The sequence below is a fragment of the Embiotoca jacksoni genome, unplaced genomic scaffold (genome assembly GCF_022577435.1).
Source record: "Embiotoca jacksoni isolate LCO1_2020_lvr unplaced genomic scaffold, fEmbJac1.0.p SCAF_10, whole genome shotgun sequence".
NCBI classification, from domain to species: Eukaryota; Metazoa; Chordata; class Actinopteri; family Embiotocidae; genus Embiotoca; species Embiotoca jacksoni.
Window position 1 is genome coordinate 10,137,985 of NW_027185230.1, and position 19,596 is coordinate 10,157,580.

At 44.6% G+C, this 19,596-nt stretch overlaps 1 protein-coding gene across 1 annotated transcript in view; it reads left to right on the top strand.

Moving 5' to 3' along the window:
- The window catches only part of zswim6 (zinc finger, SWIM-type containing 6), a 39,758-nt gene extending 21,238 nt beyond the window's left edge, over positions 1 to 18,520 (top strand). Inside the window, 24 exon segments of the mRNA XM_069165384.1 lie at positions 4,529 to 4,885; positions 5,888 to 6,036; positions 6,476 to 6,626; positions 9,176 to 9,355; positions 10,277 to 10,453; positions 10,562 to 10,708; positions 11,347 to 11,487; positions 12,588 to 12,643; positions 12,645 to 12,849; positions 12,954 to 13,089; positions 14,602 to 14,759; positions 15,458 to 15,573; positions 15,575 to 15,622; positions 15,717 to 15,798; positions 17,478 to 17,518; positions 17,520 to 17,645; positions 17,647 to 17,667; positions 17,669 to 17,719; positions 17,721 to 17,813; positions 17,815 to 18,114; positions 18,117 to 18,152; positions 18,154 to 18,186; positions 18,188 to 18,256; positions 18,259 to 18,520. Of these exon segments, the coding sequence (XP_069021485.1) occupies positions 4,529 to 4,885; positions 5,888 to 6,036; positions 6,476 to 6,626; positions 9,176 to 9,355; positions 10,277 to 10,453; positions 10,562 to 10,708; positions 11,347 to 11,487; positions 12,588 to 12,643; positions 12,645 to 12,849; positions 12,954 to 13,089; positions 14,602 to 14,759; positions 15,458 to 15,573; positions 15,575 to 15,622; positions 15,717 to 15,798; positions 17,478 to 17,518; positions 17,520 to 17,645; positions 17,647 to 17,667; positions 17,669 to 17,719; positions 17,721 to 17,813; positions 17,815 to 18,114; positions 18,117 to 18,152; positions 18,154 to 18,186; positions 18,188 to 18,256; positions 18,259 to 18,351 (2,966 nt within the window). The 3' untranslated portion in view covers positions 18,352 to 18,520.
- Positions 18,521 to 19,596: the final 1,076 nt, after the last annotated feature.

The window sequence follows — 19,596 nt, forward strand, 5'->3', positions numbered from 1 at the left end:
TGCAGCATCTAATCTCACGGTACCACAAACGTTGTACTAACCGCCTGGTAGCCAGGGGCTCCTCTTCTCCTCTTTTTGTTAAAATGACTTGGCAAACCGCTTTTAGGTGCAAGAAAATCTTTAGACCGGCATGGAAACGCAGATAGCAGCACTAGAGGAAGCTTTAGTTCCTGAAACTAGAAGTTCGTGGGGGGGTGGGGGGGGGGGAGAGAGCTTTGGCTGGAAACGCGATTTAAGTCTAGAAATCTTCTGATAGATGCAGTGACGACGAAGTCCGGTGAGTCGTTAAGCATTCACACAGAAGAAGACATCCATGATCCCTCATGAAAAGGTCTACCTTCAAATCTGACGTGGAAATAACGTGAAAATCAGCCGGCTAACTTTCCCAATCTTTGCACAGATAAAAGGTTCCTCGGAAAGTCGTTCATCGGACCGGTATTAAACGGGAGTGAAGGAGTTAAGTTTGGTTGCTATGCGGGGTGCTCAGAACTGTATTATGCAAGCTTCGAAGAGAAGACACACACACACACACACACACACACACACACACACACACACAGAGAGAGAGAGGAAGTGCATTACAGAATGCTGAGCTCAGGGCTTTGGCCCGCCGCCAAGCTTACACTCCTGCATGTGCGCTGCTCACACACTCTCAGCTGAGGGCATACCGATTTTTCCAGCAGCACAGCACAGCGGCCTCCTCCCTCCTCTCCAGTCTCTCTCTCTCTCTCTCTCTGTATCTGTTACGTCAGTGGTTCAGCTGTAGGCCAGGCATGACTGGGGCAGGGCGCTGTAATGGAGAGCACCGTGCATTTGTGTGTGTGTGTGTGTGTGTGTGTGTGTGGTGTGTGTGTGTGTGTGTGTGTGTGTAAAGACAGGATGCGGACTGGAGGTTGTGCGGATTGTGGTGTAGCGCGTGTGTCGGCTCAGCAGGAAAAGCATGCAACAACTATATTTCAGTACAAGTTTCACTCTCGGGTATCGTCTCGTGGTCCTTCCGCCTCTAGTCTATTTTTTTTTGCTGCAGACAAACGCCCCCTCTGTTTACGGCCTCTTTCCACCCAGCAGGAGCGATATGTGTCAGCTATGTGCTGTCTGTCACATGTATGAGAACATTTTGAGCAAAGTGAGAATCAAACCTCCCAGCGATTGTTCCAGCACTGCTAGTTTTTGTGTTTTTTTTTATTTATTTTTTTTATTTTTTTCATATATTGATATTAAACAAATATGAGCTGCACGTTGGTAAATACAACAGGCCTGCAGGAAATTCGTAAATCTATAAATCTTGACTCTAAAGGACCGCATTGGATTTAGCTAAGGGTGTACCTAATAAACTGGCAGCCCCGTGTAAATTCCAGTCATGTTCTCCAGCTCAGGTTTTTTTTTTTTTTTTTTTTTTTTTTTAACCACAGTCACGTGCAGTATTTCAACAGCTGTTATCATAAATAGTGACGGTCGCAGTTGCAACATGAAAAATATGTGTGAGTACTACAGATAAAGCCGATAACTGTGAGGGCAGATTGTTAGTGCGGTCTGTCTCTTTTGTTTTCGTGTGTTCAGGCCTTTTTTTTTTTTTCCCTGCAGTTTAATCTCAATGTATTTAGATGAAGGTCCCGTTAGCTACAATGTGTGGTTTGATTTGAAACAGACGGATTATTATGGTATGCACGTTGGGGGTACATATGGGGACAAAAAAGCTGCGTTAATTAGAATAAAAACACACTCTTTATTAAACCAGGACACTCGCAGGTTTTGCTGCTGCAGCTTTTCTTAGTCTGAAATGACCTCGCTAAAATTAGCAAGCATCAGCTTTTGCTCTGTTTTCCTCTTGTGCTACAGTTACATGTTTGAAGCAGCAGTTCAAAACAGCCGTCGGGAAGTTTGGTTTGCTACAGGCAGCTGTCGGTTAGTTTAGCTTAGCACGATGGCTAAAAGCAGGGCAATACAACCTGGTGCTGTCCAGAAGTAAAAAAAATAAATCCTCCACCAGCACTTGTAAAGCCTCATTAATTTAATCTGCAGCAATAATAAAGAATAATAAAAAAAAAAAAAACATGCTTTTCTTTTCCCGCGGGGGTTATGTGATTTAAGACTATCTCTTCGCTGAGCTCGGTAGCTTCCTGGATTATCTGATGGTACCAGGCCAAGAAATAGTCTGATCCAAAACACCCCATTTATTTTGCAGTTATTATTACTATTATTATTACTTTTTTTTTTATTTTGTTTTCTGGTGGTCTGGATAATCCCGTCATTAATTAGATATTAAGCTTAAAAAAAAAAAAAAATGTTTGAGGGCCTGTCTGTTTGATTGACAGGCCTGTGGTGCGGTGAGGTTTCTGCTGTAGGTGGCCGGGACGTCCTGTCCTCAGGGTTCCTAATCAGATCGAGTCAGATCCACCGCTAACTCCTCCCCAGCTCGTCCAAATATGGTCACTTCTGTGCTCCAGAAAAACAAGATGACGACGGATGAAATGCTAAACTCGAGGCTTCAGAACGGTAGCGGGTGACATCACGGTTGGTTGCCGGTTGGTCCTAATTAGCGTGCTTTATTTCAATTTCGACATCTGTAGGTTAGCTGGTCTTATCCTGTTTCTAATCTTCACGCTAAACTAAGATAACTGGTTTCCGGCTGCAGCTTCGCATTTAGCGAACAAGAAAGCGAACGAGCGTCACTCCAAAATGCTGAACTACTCCTTTAACGTCAGCTTGTTAACGGACACGTGTGAGTCAAACACAGGCTTATTTTGATATGTGAACAAACGCTCGTCTCATTTCTAAGGCGACGAACAGGATTTGACAGGTGTGGGCTCTTTGACGAATGTTCCCTTTTCTTTGGCTCAAAGCACCGTCTAATAACGCTGTCTGTCATCCGTCACCGTCTGCCGTCGTCGTGGCTCCCCAGCCTCGCTGTCGGACGCATGATGCAAGAAGTACATCACGCTCTTCCGATTCGGGACTAAATAAAACTGTCCTGTCGGTGTGTCTCGGACAAAAACATGATCTGTAGAAACACGCCAGACCGAATGTGGACGATAAACTCTCCCTGTTTGTGTCTGACTCAGCTCCTGAAACCATCTGTTCTGGCTGCTGACCCACTAAACCGGTCAGATTGTCCGTTTCTTCTAATTACAGAAGAGTGTTGCTCGTGAAGTTCGTTGTCGTGTCGTCCTCGTCCAGCTGCTGCGTCTCTCCAAACTCGACACAATATTTAAACCTCACTCCCACGCGTGGCTGCTGTGTTTTCAGATCTGTCGTTGTCGCGGGTTATTTCGTTTCAGCCGCCTCCTCAGATTACAAAGCGTCTAGGTCAAGGTTTGTTTTCCTGTCAGAAACCCAAACAGCTTTGGGAAGTTTAAGTTTAAGGTCAGTCGGACATAAAAAAAAAAAAAATCAGTGACTTCTCCGGTTGTTTTGCTTGAGAGCGCCGTCGATTCGCAGCACAATAGCAGGTCTCTGTGCCGGTGGTGAATTGATCCGGTCAGTGCTGACGGAGGGAGGCGGTGCTAAGGGGAAGGTAAGCACGGGAGGTGTTGTGGAAGGGAAATGAATAGGAAATGAGAATATTTAGCTCTTCCTGCGCTTGTGTCTTTCTATAAATCATTGTTCACCCCACCAACACTTTTCCTGAACGAATGAAATTGAGGTATGTAGAACAAAATCGGTCAGAAAAAGGTTCGTAGCGATGAATCTTAACATATGACTGCAGACAATTTAACAAATTAAAGCTAGAAAGGAAGTTAAAAATCAACAAAATTAAGTGGAGATAATAGATTCCTGATAAAAAAACAAAAACAAGGCCAAGAAGTTTCATACTAGATTATCATCTGCATAAAGATTGATATTATGTCTGTGTAGAGTGGAAACAGTAAAGGACCCAGTGCAGATCCGTGTGGCACGCCTGTGTTTATTTCAAAAGGAGGTTGTCTTGTATCAGACAAACATCTGTCACCACTGGAGCTTTTAGCAGCTGAAAAATAGACCTGATAGATGTCGCTACTCGTTGCTGTCATGTTTTACTCAGAAGTTGGTGGTGGAGACCAAAAACAGAGCAATAACTCCAAATGAATGATTTTGTTGCTTCGTCACTTCTGCATGTGTAGATAGTCGGTCAAGGTCAGAATATTTGCTTAAAAGTTGATGATGATGTCGATGTTGTTTATACAGTTTCTTTCTGCTGCCCTCAGGTGGCCAAAAAAACATCTATTGTGCCTACATGTGAAAAATGATTAGCTTCTTATAAGCGATAGACATTTTTAATTGTATCTTGTTAATATGCCTCCATCATTTGTACATTTAAAAAGCATTTAAAAACTTTCAAAATGTCGAATTAAATAATACATGTTTAAAATTTTGCTATTAGAAGAATTTTGTGCTCTGTCGAGGCTTCATGAGTTATTAAGCATTAAATAAAGTCAGAAACAGCCTGCAAAAAGGCCTAATAATCCTTTTTTTTTTCTTGTTACATAGGTACATAATTGTCTTTGATTTTAGATGGCTAACAGGAACTATTTTCTCTGTTTCTGTGCAGGCTTCCACCTCAGCGGCACCGTGAGAGAACCGGCCACGTCCTCCGAGCCGGAGCTCGTCTGCAACGTGAGCGTCAGCTTCGACCGCTGCAAAATCACAGCGGTGACGTGCAGCTGCGGCAACAAGGACATTTTCTACTGCGCCCACGTCGTGGCCCTCTCGCTGTACCGAGTACGGAAGGCCGAGCAGGTCAAGCTGCGCCTGCCCATCTCAGAGACACTCTTCCAAATGAACCGGGATCAGCTGCAGAAGTTCGTTCAGTACCTGATCACGGTGCATCACACCGAGGTGCTGCCGACGGCTCAGAAGCTGGCGGATGAGATCCTGTCGCAGAACTCGGAGATCAACCAGGTTCACGGTGAGTCGAGGAGCCGCGGTAACGATCAGTGGAGGAGGCGGGCCGAACTTTAACAAACAAGTCCAGGTACCTGCGTCAGATTTCCTCCGTCTCGCACCAGTGGCGGTCCAGCTGGAGGCCGACGTCCTGAGAGACCGCTCAGGAAAACCGAGCTGTTTAGGGGGGAAACTTTTTGTCTTACGCACTCACTTATGTTTGTATTTCTACATTTATGAGTATTGAGGACCATAAAGTCCACACGAGCTCTACAAAGTATCCCCAAGTACCACCATGTGAAGTATTTTACGTCCTAAAGACCAGAGGATAAGTTTTGTTTTCATTTTGTGGTACTTTGTGTTTTTTTATGCTGCAATTAGACGACTTCAAATATTCCTTATTCCAGTTTGTTTACATGCGCACGGCTTTCCTGCAACATTCGCAGTATGTCTGTCCTCTTTGGCGCTTTCATGTAAAAATGGTAGAATTGATTCTCCTCCAATCGCATGAATCTAATTCTCCCTGGAGACGTGAGATAGGGGTTAAAAATGTCACTCATGCAGGCTGGTTGTTGTTGCAGATTTTGCAGCGTTTATACTATTGATCAACACTTGATGCATTAATGCAGGAGGGGAACTGCTGCATACGCTGACGCAGGCAAATTCACGTCGCGCTCCTCCCTGAAGAGACACTTATTTATATTTAAAACTTATCTTATTTTATCACAGTTTGAATAAGCAGAGGTAGAAAGTAACCGAGGACACAAGTTAGGATTTACATTTGACATACTTTACATTTCAAAGGCAAATATTGTAGTTTTTACTCTGATGTTCATTTGATAAGTTTCAGAAATGTAATTCTTTTACTTTTGGTACAATAAATCTTACTTCAATGTGAGAATGTGTGTATTTTTTTTAAGGACTTTTGAGAATTTTTAGTCTTTGGTATTTGCATGAGTACTTCTTCTAGTTTGTTGACATTTGTTGTAATGAGTTGCTGACTGATTTGCGTCTTCGTGCACCACAGGAGCTCCAGATCCGACGGCGGGGGCGAGCGTGGACGACGAGAACTGTTGGCATCTGGACGAGGAGCAGGTCCAGGAACAGGTCAAGCTCTTTCTCTCCCAGGGCGGGTACCATGGCTCGGGAAAGCAGCTCAACTTACTGTTCAGCAAGGTACCGCCACTCACACCACGTTTTTGTTGGCTTTGTCGATTTGTACTGATGGTTGAAATAACTTACCTGTACCGCACGGATCCCTGCTGGGTCCTTTACTTTTTTACTCTGTTTCCATGCAGATGACACAGTCTTTTAATTATCTGGCTCCTCCTCATCTTAACTAGACAAAGGAGAGACTTTAATGAATGACACCAAAATGACTTCATCAGTGTCTGATTTTCAACTTTTAATCTATTTATATCTGTGATTTTCTTGACTTTATACATACATATGCGTTTGTTTCTGCTTGTGTAAACCGTAAGGTTTTTTTTTTTTACGTCTTTCTACCGAACGCCGGTTTCTCTCTCTATGTTAAGACTTCCTGATATTGACTTGATTATCCGATCAAATAAGAGTGACATACACTGTTCAACCCACAATGACCCTGTCTCTGCAGGTGAGAGAGATGCTGAAGATGAGGGACTCCAACGGAGCACGCATGCTAACGCTGATCACAGAGCAGTTCATGGGCGACCCCCGACTGGCGCTGTGGAGGCAACAGGGAACTGCCATGACGGACAAGTACAGGCAGCTGTGGGACGAATTAGGTACAGTGACAACAAGAAAAACACAAACACAGGTGCTCAACCAATCACATTCAGTGGCTGTTTTAGCAAAGGGTGGAGCTACAGTGTAATTTAACTGAGATTTCTGATTTTATTTTTATTTAAAAGAACCTCAAAATGTGTCCTATTTTTAAATAAATAAAAACTGAATGGAATAATTATTAAATTATAGTTTATGTTGTAAGATAATCTTAAAAATATATTTGCACCTATAGCAGAAACTTGAATGCACCACAGGCCTGTCAATCAAACAGACACCCCCTCCCAAACATGCCACTTTTTGATATCTAAATAATGACGAATTATTTTCAGATGGACCACCAGAAAACGAATAAGAAGGAGTTACTTTTGCTAACAACACCGAGATAACTGGGGGAGACATTTTATTGACTTAGAATTTGATGAGAGAAGTTGAATGGGAGTCTAGGAAGCCGGAGGCTTTTTGGAGCTGACCTCTAGTGGCACCTGGTGGTATTGCAGTTTAAGGCAGACCCTGAAGCAACGGCCACTTTTAAATACAGTCTAAAGCTGCTCATCCCTGATCATTTAAGTCGATATGAAAAAGATGTATTTAATGGTCTAAAATCTTCCAACTGCTGCTACTCCTTTATTTAGAATTTTTTTTAATTTGCTTCTGTGGCTGCTGGAGATTCTTTCTCTGCGTTTCGTCACTCACGTGTGACGCGGCGCTGCTGTTTTCGCTCCTCGCTGTTGTCCTTGGTGCAGCTCTTAACAAAGAGACGGAGGATAAAGCCTCTCTCGTCCTCTCCCCTCCCCCCGTCCTCCCTCCCCTCCACCGTCCTTCCCTCCCTCTCATCTCCTTGTCTTCTTCTTTTTATTTCTCACCTCACCTTCTTTCTTTTCTTCTCCTGTTTCATTTTGTCATCTGTCATCCTTTATTTATCCCTTCACGTGTTCATTGCCCCCCCCTCCTCCATGCTGCCTTCATGTGTTTTCCTCCTCCAGCCTGTCTTCATGGTTTTAACCAACAAAGCTTTAAATCTCACACTTCTTTACGGAGACACAACAATTAGTCGACTATTCAATCGCTGGGAAATTAACTGGCGTCGTCGTTGTTTGTTTTATTCTTTCTTTTAAAGGAAAAACATAAACTATTCTCAGGACGTGGTTTATTTTTTGTTTTATATCATTTTACACTGAATATCTTTCGGTTTTAGACTCTTTATCAGACAAAACATTAAATCTGAAGACGTCACTCATCATGGTAGTAATCACTAGTTGGAGCCATATTTAATGTGTGTGCAGAGACAGCGCCACAGTTTTCTGATATAACAACAATATTTGAACCGTTTCCAACCGTCATATCTACTAAGATTAGTCTTTTATTTGTGGTTTGAAGTATGTTTAAGGTTGTTGTTTTTTTTAAAAGCTCTTTCACGTTATTGAGACCTATTTTGAGCAAGAAACCAGTTACAAGTGATTTTCTTTTCTTAAAAATTAACATTGTAAGTCAAATTTTCCACCAGCAACAAATCAATAAACTTCTTTTAGTTGTTTTTTTTCTTAAAAATCATGCAGAAATTTGTGTTTTTCACCATTTTTTGTCCTTTGAATGGCGATAAACTCGCTTGAACTTCTTTTCTCAAAGTAGAAGCTTCAGTTTCTCTAATGTGAGAGTTGTTTTTCTGTTTTATATCATTAACAAAACATCATATATCAACAGGAAATACTTTGTGAGCGCCACTGTCTCTGATATGATGACAATAATAATAATAGAAACATTTTTCACTGTCATATCTATTGAAAATTAGGCTTTTAATTTAGTTTAAACTGGTATTTTTAGTAAATTTAACCGCTGCAGTATTCTGTTGATTGATTATTCATTTTAGGCTTTTTTTTCTTTCTTTTCAAACAATTATTCTCTGGGTTCAATTTCTCTCCATTGATAATTTTCTCTGTTTAATTTCATTTCAAACCGGATATCTTTATCAGACGCAATAAAACTCACCTTGAGCTTTTAATCATTATTTACGGCTACATTTTACGACCTTGCAGAACCACTGTATCTGATATAATAATAACAATAACAAAACCATTTTCTAATGTCATATCTGTTTAAATTAGACTTTTATTTATGTTTAAACTGGTGTCTCTAACCAACTTTCCTCAGCACCACCACCAAGTCATTAAACTACTTTCTTAAAACCTTTTAAATAAGAGAAAAACTAACAGAGGATTGTGTTTGTATATATTTGTAGTTTTTAATCTCTGAAAGAGAGATGACAAATTAGTGAGGCTGCAGCGATTAGTTGATGAATTGATTAAAAGATTGACAGAAAATGAATTCATGAGTGTTTTAAGGGTAAATTTCAACTGTTTTTTTTCTTAAAATGTGATACATTTGCTGCATTTAGTCATCTTACGTTACAGTAAACTGACTCTTTGGACTGGAAACAAAACAATTAATGGGGAAAATAATCAGTATTTTAGTTATTAATGAAATAATCCAAGTGTGTGGCTGCAGGACCAGAGAGCGAAGTGTTGAGTGTTGTGTCTCTGGACGTCTGCAGGAGCCCTGTGGATGTGCATTGTGCTGAACCCCCACTGTAAACCCGAGCAGAAGGGCTTCTGGCTCCGGCAGCTTCGCAGGTGGAACGGCGTGGACGTGTGCCCCTTGGAGGACGGTAACCATGGCAGCGAGCTGACCAATCTGACCAACGTGCTGCCCCAGGGCCCTCCTGGCAACCCAGGTGAGATGACACCCGGCCACAGCAGAAGCGAGGCCACTCTTTGTTTTATTTCCAGATCCTATCCTTCATCACATCTCTGTTCTCTCCTCCTCCTCCTCCTCCTCCTTCACCTCCTCCTCCTCTGTTTCTGCTCCTGTATTAACACTATTAAGTCGTCTTTCTGCACCCTCCCCCTCTCTTTTAATCAAGTCTCCTTCCTTCAATCTCGCTGCCTCTGAGCCTTATTACCTTTTTAGTGTGTCTAATAGAATGAGCCGAATGCGGTTGAGGTCCTGCAGCCTTTTCTGGCCTTTCTTCCTGCGTCTGCTGCCACTAAATCAGAGAAAACACAGACGCACGGACGTCTTCATCAGGCAGGAATAAAAAGGTTTCCAATGAGAGGCCGGGTGTTTCTGCAGCAGCCCTCTATGTGTTGTGTTACAGACGCTTTTCAACGCTGCCACGACAGGTTTTCTACTTAATATCGATGCATTTTTTCCACTTCCATTTCTAATTTTTAAAACTACAGCTTCTATAATGCCTTTATTTGTTCACATTTGAACAAACTGGCGCCATGAAAATTATGCCAAATTAGCAGTTAGCACTTCCTGATTGCAGTGTACCCATAAATATACAGATATCTATGACTGAAATACTTTGAAACTAAAGAAAACTTAAAGTTCTGATAATTCTCAGGCAAGTTCTGCAGCGTTTGGGAGCTTTTTTTTTTCTTTTTTTTTTTTTTCCATGAGGATTTTTGTATGTTTTTTTCTGATCGACACTGAAGATGATGATATCATCGGAAGGCAGGAGTCACACTGAATATTAAAGTATGCGTGCTTAAAGTTTTAAAGTACCTGAATGGCATTTAAGAGCAGTTTGTGTTGATAAATGGGTTGAAGACACACGAGAATAAAACCATCCTGTGTTCGTCTCTCCCAGATTCGCTGACTCGGCCTCACCGGACGGTCTTCACGCGGGCCATCGAGGCCTGCGACCTGCACTGGCAGGACCCCCATCTGCAGCACGTCATCACCGGGGACCACTACACTAACTACTGTTACCACGACAACCTCAACAGCTCCCTCTTCGACGCCCGAGGGTGGCCCCTGTGGCACGGTGAGAGAGAGAGAAGGGAGTTGTGGTCCGTGAATTGAAATGAAATAAATAAAAAGACGGGGAGAAAATGAAACGTCTCTTCTTCTTTTTCGGTCTCGCCTCCTGCAGAACACGTCCCCACGGCGTGCGCCCGAGTGGACGCCTTGCGGTCGCACGGTTACCCCAAGGAGGCGCTTCGGCTGGCCGTCGCCATCGTCAACACGCTGCAGAGGCAGCAGCAGAAACAGAAGGAGCTCTTCCGCGCACACAAAAAAGGTCAGTTCATCCTCCTTCAGTGGAGATCTTCACATGTGACTTCATCCTCCGGGTCCTGACCACCGTTTTTATTTCACTGCTGTACTTTCTGGAGGAGAGATCACAACCTCAATCTTTCCATGTTTCTCCTCGTGTGAATCGAAGGTCTGAAGACCGGAAGGCTAGTATCGTCAGGTTTCCAATCAGATCAGTCAGCTCCACCGCTGGCTCCTCCCCCCAGCTCGTCCAAATATGGTCACTTCCTGCTCCAAACCGCTCCGAACTAGCAAGATGGTGACGGACAGAATCTGAACTGGAGGCTTCGTAACGATAAATACAGATGTTTGAGCTGTAAATTAAAGGTGTCCTATATTGTATTGGTATAATTTCTTTATGTAGTAAATCGAAATTCATATCGTGGTCATGGTAAAAAGCCTGAGGGTGCCTTACGGTGACATGCGTTTTGTACGTAACTTCTGCACAGCAGCAACAATCATGTCTGAAAGCGTGTTCGTTTTTACTGAATATTTGAAGGCAAACAACTGCACTCATTTTCAGTTTTCTACGACGCTCTCAGTGTTGTCTCGGTGTGACGCCATGGAAACGCCACAGAGTGTAAACACTTCATTAACAGTGTGTGTGCGTGCGTGTCGCTGCAGAGCTGCTCCACAGAGGAGTAACATCGGTCACCAACCTGGAGGGCTGGGTGGGCCACCCTCTGGACCCCATCGGGACCCTGTTCAGCACCCTGATGGAGACGGGGCGGGGCGGCGAGGACGGAGCGCCGCTTGACTTCTCAGGTGAACAAACGGCGGGAGACAGACTCGCGTTAAGACTTTACTGAAGGACTAAAACATATAACTAGCGGAGGAAAAAGTCGAATATTTCCCTCTGAAATGTCGAGGGAACGATGAGAAAATGAAAACGTGGTTTCTCTCCTCCGCTGCAGATTCAGTGCAAACACGCCAACGTTTACTCTGCAGTGATTGTGTCCTTCCTGTCGGAGCTTCGGGCCCTCAGGTCACAATCAGCAGAGATGACACAGACGTGCCGATCGGCCCGCAGTCATCCTCCAATAACAGCTCATGAATAAGAGATGCAGCAGGAAAAACACTCCAATTAAAAAGCATTAATTATGCAGGGAGCCCAGCTCGACGAATTTCAACGCGATGCAGCCGGGGAGGACGTCACGGCCGCGTGCAGTTAGTTTCTCCTCTACAGTTCGGTTCTGACAGTGTCTTGGACTTTTATGTCTTAGTTTTGGTCCTGACATGCGGGACTGTGAGACTTTTTATATACACACAGGTGTGCAGCTTTCCAAACTGTCCAGTCAGGTGGACTTTGATTTCGAGGATTATCAAAGCAGACAGGATGCAGCTGAACACAGTGTGGAGCCCGAACACTTCTGTAAATGAGAGATTAAAAATATATCCGCGAGAAATTCTACAAACATGTTTCCTTTATGTCATTTTGAGTTGTTGAGTGTAGATTAATGGGACAAAAATGATCCACAGCGGAATAAAATAAAGTTCTGAATCCTCTGCAGGTGAACTGATGTTAAAACCACAGCGCGGAAAAAGTTGTGAAGGTTTTCAATTAAGACTGCTATTTATATCTGTGTGTGTGTGTGTGTGTGTGTGGTGGTGTGTGTGTGTGTGTGTGTGTGTGTGTGTGTGTTCATCAGGGACTGTTAACCCTCCCGGGATGAACTGTGAGGTCGGCCGCTGCATCATTAAACCATTAAAACACATGATTACGGTTCTCAGGAGAAAACGCTGTCTGAAAGAAGGAACAGCAGGATGAACAGATGGATCAATAGATTTATCAATACTCAGCCCAAAGGGAACATTTTCCTCGCTAAGTCATCTCTAATCCCCCCCTCCTCCCATTCCCCCCTCAGGCTCGCCGGGTTCAGGCCGGAGGGCGGAGCATCCCGTTCTCACCGACACAGCGCTTCCTGGAGGACGGCGAGTCGTTCGTGTCGCTGGCGGTGGAGACGGCTCTGATTGGCTTAGGCCAGCAGAGGGCGATGCCAGACGGCCTGTACGCCCAGGAGAAAGTGTGTCGCAACGAAGAGCAGCTATTGGCCAAGCTCCAGGAAGTCGACCTGGACGACGCGCTGGTGAAGATCTTCCAGAAGCAAGCGGTTTTCCTGCTCGAGGGTGAGTACGACATTTTCATTTTAGGTGTTTGTGTTCCGTGTGAAGCACCACGCCGCTCTGACGTTGTCTCCAGTTCGACTGAACTGATCCCTATTTCCTTTCAGCTGGTCCTTACAGTGGTCTCGGGGAAATACTCTACAGAGAGAGCGTCCCCATGCACACGTTTGCCAAGTATCTCTTCACCTCCCTGCTACCTCACGACGCCGAGCTGGCGTACAGAATTGCACTGAGGGCCATGAGGTGAGTTGTTCACCGTTAATCAGCTAAATATGTTGTCAACCCACAAAGAAAGAAGATATCTAGTCTTTCCACAAGCACAGACTGTATATAAAACTGTTCGTAGCTTCCAGGTCTGAAAAATGAGGCCAAAGCAGAAGTGCCTTATGCTGCAATACCACCAAGTGCCACTAGAGGTCAGCTCCAAAAAGCCTCCGGCTCCATAGACTCCCATTCAACTTCTCTCATCAATTACAAAGTCAATGAATGTCTTCCACCAGTTATCGCTGTGTTGTTAGCTAAAGTCACTCCTTCTTATTAGTTTTCTGGAGGTCCATCTGAAAATAATCTGTCATTAATTTGAAAATAAGCTTCAAAGGGACCTGTTTTTGGGGGGAGCGTGTCTGTTTGATTGACAGGCCTGTGGTGCAGTCAAGTTACAGCTTTCGGTGGGCGGGACATATTATTGTCAAGTTTCCAATCAGATTAGTCAGATCCACCGCTGGCTCCTCCCCCAGTTCGTCCAAATATGGTCACTTCCTGCTCCAAACCTCTCCGAATTAGCAAGATGGTGGCAGCGAATAATAATCGTTGTATATTTTTTATAGTATTTTTGCCTAAAATGTCCATCCCTAATAAAAAGTAAGTGTGGATGTCACGTTACTTTCAGGTCTTTCATGTTGCCGTTAAAGAAATGAGTCCAATCCAGGATTAAAGACGGTTTTCGTATGAATCGTTTCTCTCGATTTTAACTGATGAGGTTCATGAACTGTTTGTTTACACGCTGAGAACAACAAGCCGGCGTTTTCATATATATCCCGATCCGGTAAAGCTCAGTTTGTAGCTGATCTTTTTTGTCCGGACGCCGGGCTGAAACTGTGAGAAAAAGGTCCATTTCTGACATGCGTCCTCTCAGTGACGACAGGAGGAGCAGACGTAAAGACAGACGGAGACAGGAAGTTCAGGAAACCCTTCGACCGCCGCCGCCCTCTCCGCTTTCAGACTCTTCCGGCGTGTGAGTGATGCAGAAACGGAGGGGAAAAGAGGCGCTATCTGGGACACTGTTTAATGACAAAACCTCCTTTTGCTGGAATATTCACTGAATAATTCAACAGTGCTGAGAAGGAGTTTTATAAAATGTGTGAATAATAAATACACTCTGACCACCGCAGGAAACCGGCTCTCCTCCTGAACAAATTAAACCCCTCTGATTTTTTTTTTTTTAAACGTGTAAATCGTCATCAATTTTCCAGGATTTAAATTACAACGAGGGTTTATTAAAGTGACAGTAGCTGCGACTGGATGTGTGGGAGGCGTTATTTTTAAACCCATCCTTTTCTCGGTGCTCACGGCCCGAGGCAACGATCCACCTGAGCTCAGGTGTGCAGACACATAAAGGAAGACTATTGATTTGATACCCGTGAAGGGAACATTGCATTCTGATAACTTCTTTAGCTGCTTGAAATGTTCCTCTCCCTCCTCGAGTGTTTTCTGTCTGCCTGATAAAGAGCTGACGACGTTCTTCTCTCCGCTCAGGCTGCCGGTCCTGGAGTCCACCGCCGCCTCCGGCGACCTGTCTCGGCCTCACCACATCGTGTCAGTGGTGCCCAACCGTTACCCTCGCTGGTTCACTCTGAGCCACATCGAGACCCAACAGTGTGAACTGGCCTCCACCATGCTTACTGCTGCTAAAGGTACACACACACACACACACACACACACGCACACACACACGCGCACGCACGACTGTTTAAAAAGGATCGTTTCAACGGTGGGAATGTGCGTTTGCTTTACAAGCAGACGACTTCAGGGGTTTCCACAGAAGCAAATTTAAGACTTTTTAAGACCACATAATGATGTAAAGTATGCAGGTATGATGGAAAATCAGTAGGGATAATAAGGTCTAGAAATACTTGATCATTTTATATTTATTATATCCTTCATTTGTAAAGCAATTCTCCAAAACAAGTTTAGAAAGTGCTACTTGCTCAATCAAAATTTCTCAGTGCGTCCCGGCTATACGTGATAATAGAATGATTTAAATTAACGCAGCCATGATGGTCTGAGATAAAAATGGGTCATGATAGTTTTAAATATTAAAATATTCATTAAAATATATTAAAAAAAGAAAGAAGTAATTAGCATATGCAACTATCTTCCTTATTTCCCCTGTTTTTACCGGCGTTTGGTTGTAATGCATCACTCCCGCCAGAGGGGGGCGGTAATGTACCTTAAAGCTGCTTGTCAATCGCTACTAAACAACATAAGGAAATTGGGGAAATTTTGGAGAAACTGAATTAATTCAGATTCGTCGTGACGTCTGAGGGAAACAGTGATTATGTAACGCGTAACTTTGCCTCTCTTTTTGTTTGTTTGTTTGTTGTGTTACCAGGTGATGCTCGTAAGCTAGAAACGGTGCTGGAGTCCATCCAGAAGAACATCCACTCCTCCTCGCACATCTTCAAACTGGCCCAGGACGCTTTCAAAATCGCCACGCTGATGGACAGCCCTGCCGGACATCACGCTGCTCAAAGTTTCCCTGGAGCTGGGCCTTCAGGTAAACAACAACAACAACAACAACAACAACAACACAGACAAAACAAACACGCCGGCGCGGGGCTGTCGGCTAAACCTCTTGACGTTCCTGACAGGTGATGAGGATGACCCTGTCCACGCTGAACTGGAGGAGGAGGGAGATGGTGCGCTGGCTCGTCACCTGTGCTACGGAAGTTGGTGAGTCTCGTCTTTCCCCGCCGAAAGACATCGACGACGCTGACGGCGGCGGGTCGTCGTCATTTGTCGGAAATTATCGCCAAACTCCGCAACCGGCTGAAAAATTCAGTTTGGAGGCGAGTTTCTAGACGTTTCCACCCAGCTGAAGAAAAAAAACGCTCAGATGCAACTAAACTCGTGAAGATCTTCTCGCCCCCCGCGCATGTTCGGAGACCTTCGAGAAACGGCGGGTCGCACTTCAACGGGACCTTAAGAGCGGGGTTTTTTTTTTTTTTTTTTTTCAGAGGGGCGAGGGGGGAGAGAAGGAATGACCGGCAAGGGCGGTAATTGTGGGCGACTGTGGGCCGTCGGCTGATTAAGTGGGCCTTGTGTTTGGACTCGAAAACGCCGGAGCCCGGCGGCTGATTTTTCGCTGAAGTGGAACAGGAAGCTGTGTCCGGAGGGAGGGAGCTCCGCGGAGGGGGAAAACCCTCCTCCCAGATGATTTTTCTCCCTGAATGTCGGGGTGTGTGTGTGTGTGGGGGTGGGGGGGGGGGGGGGGGGGGTGACAAGGGGTCCCTGTTTCTGTTTGAATGGATTCATTGAGAACGGGCCGGTCGGTGATGCGGAGCGAGGCCCGCGTCATATAATGTCCAAGAATTAGACCCTGAGTACCCAATTAGACCGCACCAAAAAAAAAAAACATTCATCAAAATACATCACCGACGTTTGGGTCGGATCGTGGCGCGAAAGATGCTGGAGCTGAACTTTTAGACACAAATACACTATGACCGCTGCATCTGATAATTAAACGGAGGTTAGGGTTCAAAATGAAGGTTTTTACGAAGACTTTATTATTGGTAGATTTATTTGAACGACTTCGGGGGTTTAAAAGGAGCATTTTACTTTGAACGGCGGTAAAGGTAAAGAAAATTATTTAGAATTTAAATCTTTTTTTTTATTTATTTTTTATTTTTTATCCTATATAGCACTATATGATTTTAAAAAGTCTGGCAATGTTTTATATTTTCGTTCCGGCCCCAAAAAAAAACAACAACAAAAAAAAAAACATGAAAATACTAAAACCAATGAAGCTTCAGTGTCTTGACTTTACTGCCTTGATTGCGGCTCTCGGCCTCACAACACCCCCCGTGAAAACATTTATCTTTATAACAGCTCTAAGATGTTATGTTTCATGTCATAAATTGCTCTGCAATTCTTTTATGAAACGGCAAAATGTTACTGAAGGACGGGAGGACTCCAGGTGTTTTTGTCAGGGATATTTCAGCAGTCCAACACGTTTGGCGTCGTCGTGAGTTTCTGGAAAGTTAATTGATGTTTTTTTTTTTTTTGGTCATATCACTAAACTTCTCACTTCGGGATGCAGCTGTGTTGTTTCACCAAAAAAAAAAGGGAAAAATAGTACCAAATTTGAACTTCGTGTTTCATGTCATTTTTGTGCTCGACTTATCTTTAACGAGGATTTAAGGAAAGACCTATTCAGGTTGCTGCTTGAAAAATCCCACCCGGACTGTTTTCTGTTTTGAGACGACGCGATCTTCCCTGTTGGGGTTCGTCAACGACGATGAATCATCCGAAGTCTGTAGCTTTACAGCAATTTTGACTCGCCCGCGTTTCTATTAGACCCGGCGGCGGTTCGTTGATGCGACTGATCTCAAAGGCTTTCCTCTCCGTTCCAGGTGTGTTTGCGCTGGACAGCATCATGCAGAGCTGGTTCACCCCTCTTCACCCCCACCGAGGCGACGAGTGTCGTGGCCAGCACGGTCATGTCCAACGGCACCATCGTCCGCCTGCACCTGGACTGCCACCAGCAGGAGAACCTGGCCAACTCCGCCCGCACCCTGGCCCCTGCAGTGCGCCATGAAGGACCCCCCAAAACTGCGCCCTCTCCGCCCTGACGCTCTGCGAGAAGGACCACATCGGCCTTCGAGACGGCCTACCAGATTGTGCTGGACGCGGCCGCCACGGGGATGAACTACACGCAGCTGTTCACCATCGCGCGCTACATGGAGCACCCGCGGCTACCCGATGAGGGCGTACAAGCTGGCGACGCTGGCCATGGCTCACCTGAACCTCAGCTACAACCAGGACACGCACCCGGCCATCAACGACGTGCTGTGGGCGTGCGCCCTCAGCCACTCGCTGGGGAAAAACGAACTGGCGGCCGTCATCCCCCTGGTGGTGAAGAGCGTGAAGTGCGCCACCGTCCTGTCGGACATCTTGCGGCGGTGCACGCTGACGACGCCGGGCGTCGTGGCGCTGCACGGCCGCAGGAACTCCGGGAAGCTGATGTCGCTGGACAAAGCTCCCGCTCAGGCCAGCTGCTGGACGCCACGATCGGGGCCTACATCAACCACCACGCACTCTCGGCTGACGCACATCAGCCCGCCGCCACTACAGCGAGTTCATCGAGTTCCTCAGCAAAGCGAGGGAGACGTTTCTCATGGCGCAGGACGGACACACATGCAGTTCACGCAGTTCATAGACAACCTGAAACAGATATACAAGGGCAAGAAGAAGCTCATGATGCTCGTAAGAGAGAGATTTGGTTGAAAGAGGAACAAATGACCAAATCGATGTTTTTTTTTTTTTTACTTGAGTCTCCTTTTTTTTTTTTTTTTTTTATAATCCTTTCTAACTTGAAGTGAAAATCCACCTAAAACAACACTCACGAGAATCTCATTCCTTTGATTTGGGACTGATGGGTCGGACGCGATGGTAAACACCCCCCCCCCCCCCCCCCCCCCCCCCCCCCGAAGGCCAATAATTAAGACCGTGACGTTAAAAACGTACCGAGCGTGAGCACGGACGGGTTCTGGTGTGGGACAGCCCAAACTGAGGGGAATGAGTGTGAAACGTGTTTTAGAGTGAATTTTTATTCCTGAAAGTGAGAAGTTTGAAACTGAAAAAAAACAACAAAAAAAAACAACATTAAAAGCGACGCCGTGGGCCAGACGCATCAAACTGTTCGTAGATCGAAGCTAAAAACTGAGTTTACGCACATAATTTTTTTGCACACAACATCCTGGAGTCGAAGTGACGTCCCCAAATGTCTTCGTTTGTCCGAACAAGTGTCCAAGACGCTAAATTATTGCACTTAAGACGCTAAATTATTGCACTTAAAACGCAAATAAGCGACAAATTCCCTTATTTAAGGACCTTAAAACGTGTTCAACTTATTTTTCTCGATCGATTGAAACGTTTCAGCCCAAAAAAACGGTTAAAATTCAGTTTTCAGCTGCGGTTTTTTTTTTTTTTTATTTATTTTTTTTATCTCAACAGTACAGTAAAATAAATATGTTTTTTTTTGGGGACTGTACACCAAGACGAAACAAAGCGTTATCTTTAGCTTGTTTCTAATATTTTATAGACCAGGATCGGCAAATTCATAAATAGTAACAATTTAGTCGGCAAAGTATATTTTAAGGGCTGCAACTTACGGCTGTGAATTTGCATTTAAACTCCTTAATCGTCTCGTCTGGTCTGAAGTATTTTCATTTCAAAACACCACTTCCTGGGTAGGGAAACCGAGCACGGTTTGATACGCCTGGCCCCTCGGCACCGATCTGCACGAAAAGCGTTCATTTTTGCAGGAGGAGAAAGCTGTCAAACTCGTGGAAAGTTTGTGCGTTTCCCTTTTTTTTTTTTACATGTATGAGAGAGAGTTCAGAGTTTTACACTGAGTGTATCCTGTATTGTCCCGTGGCAAAATGTCGACCTTGCACTCCTACTTCCCTCAGCTATCGCTCACAGCCTCAAACAGAAGACAAAACGGCTTTAAAACCAAATGGAGCAACT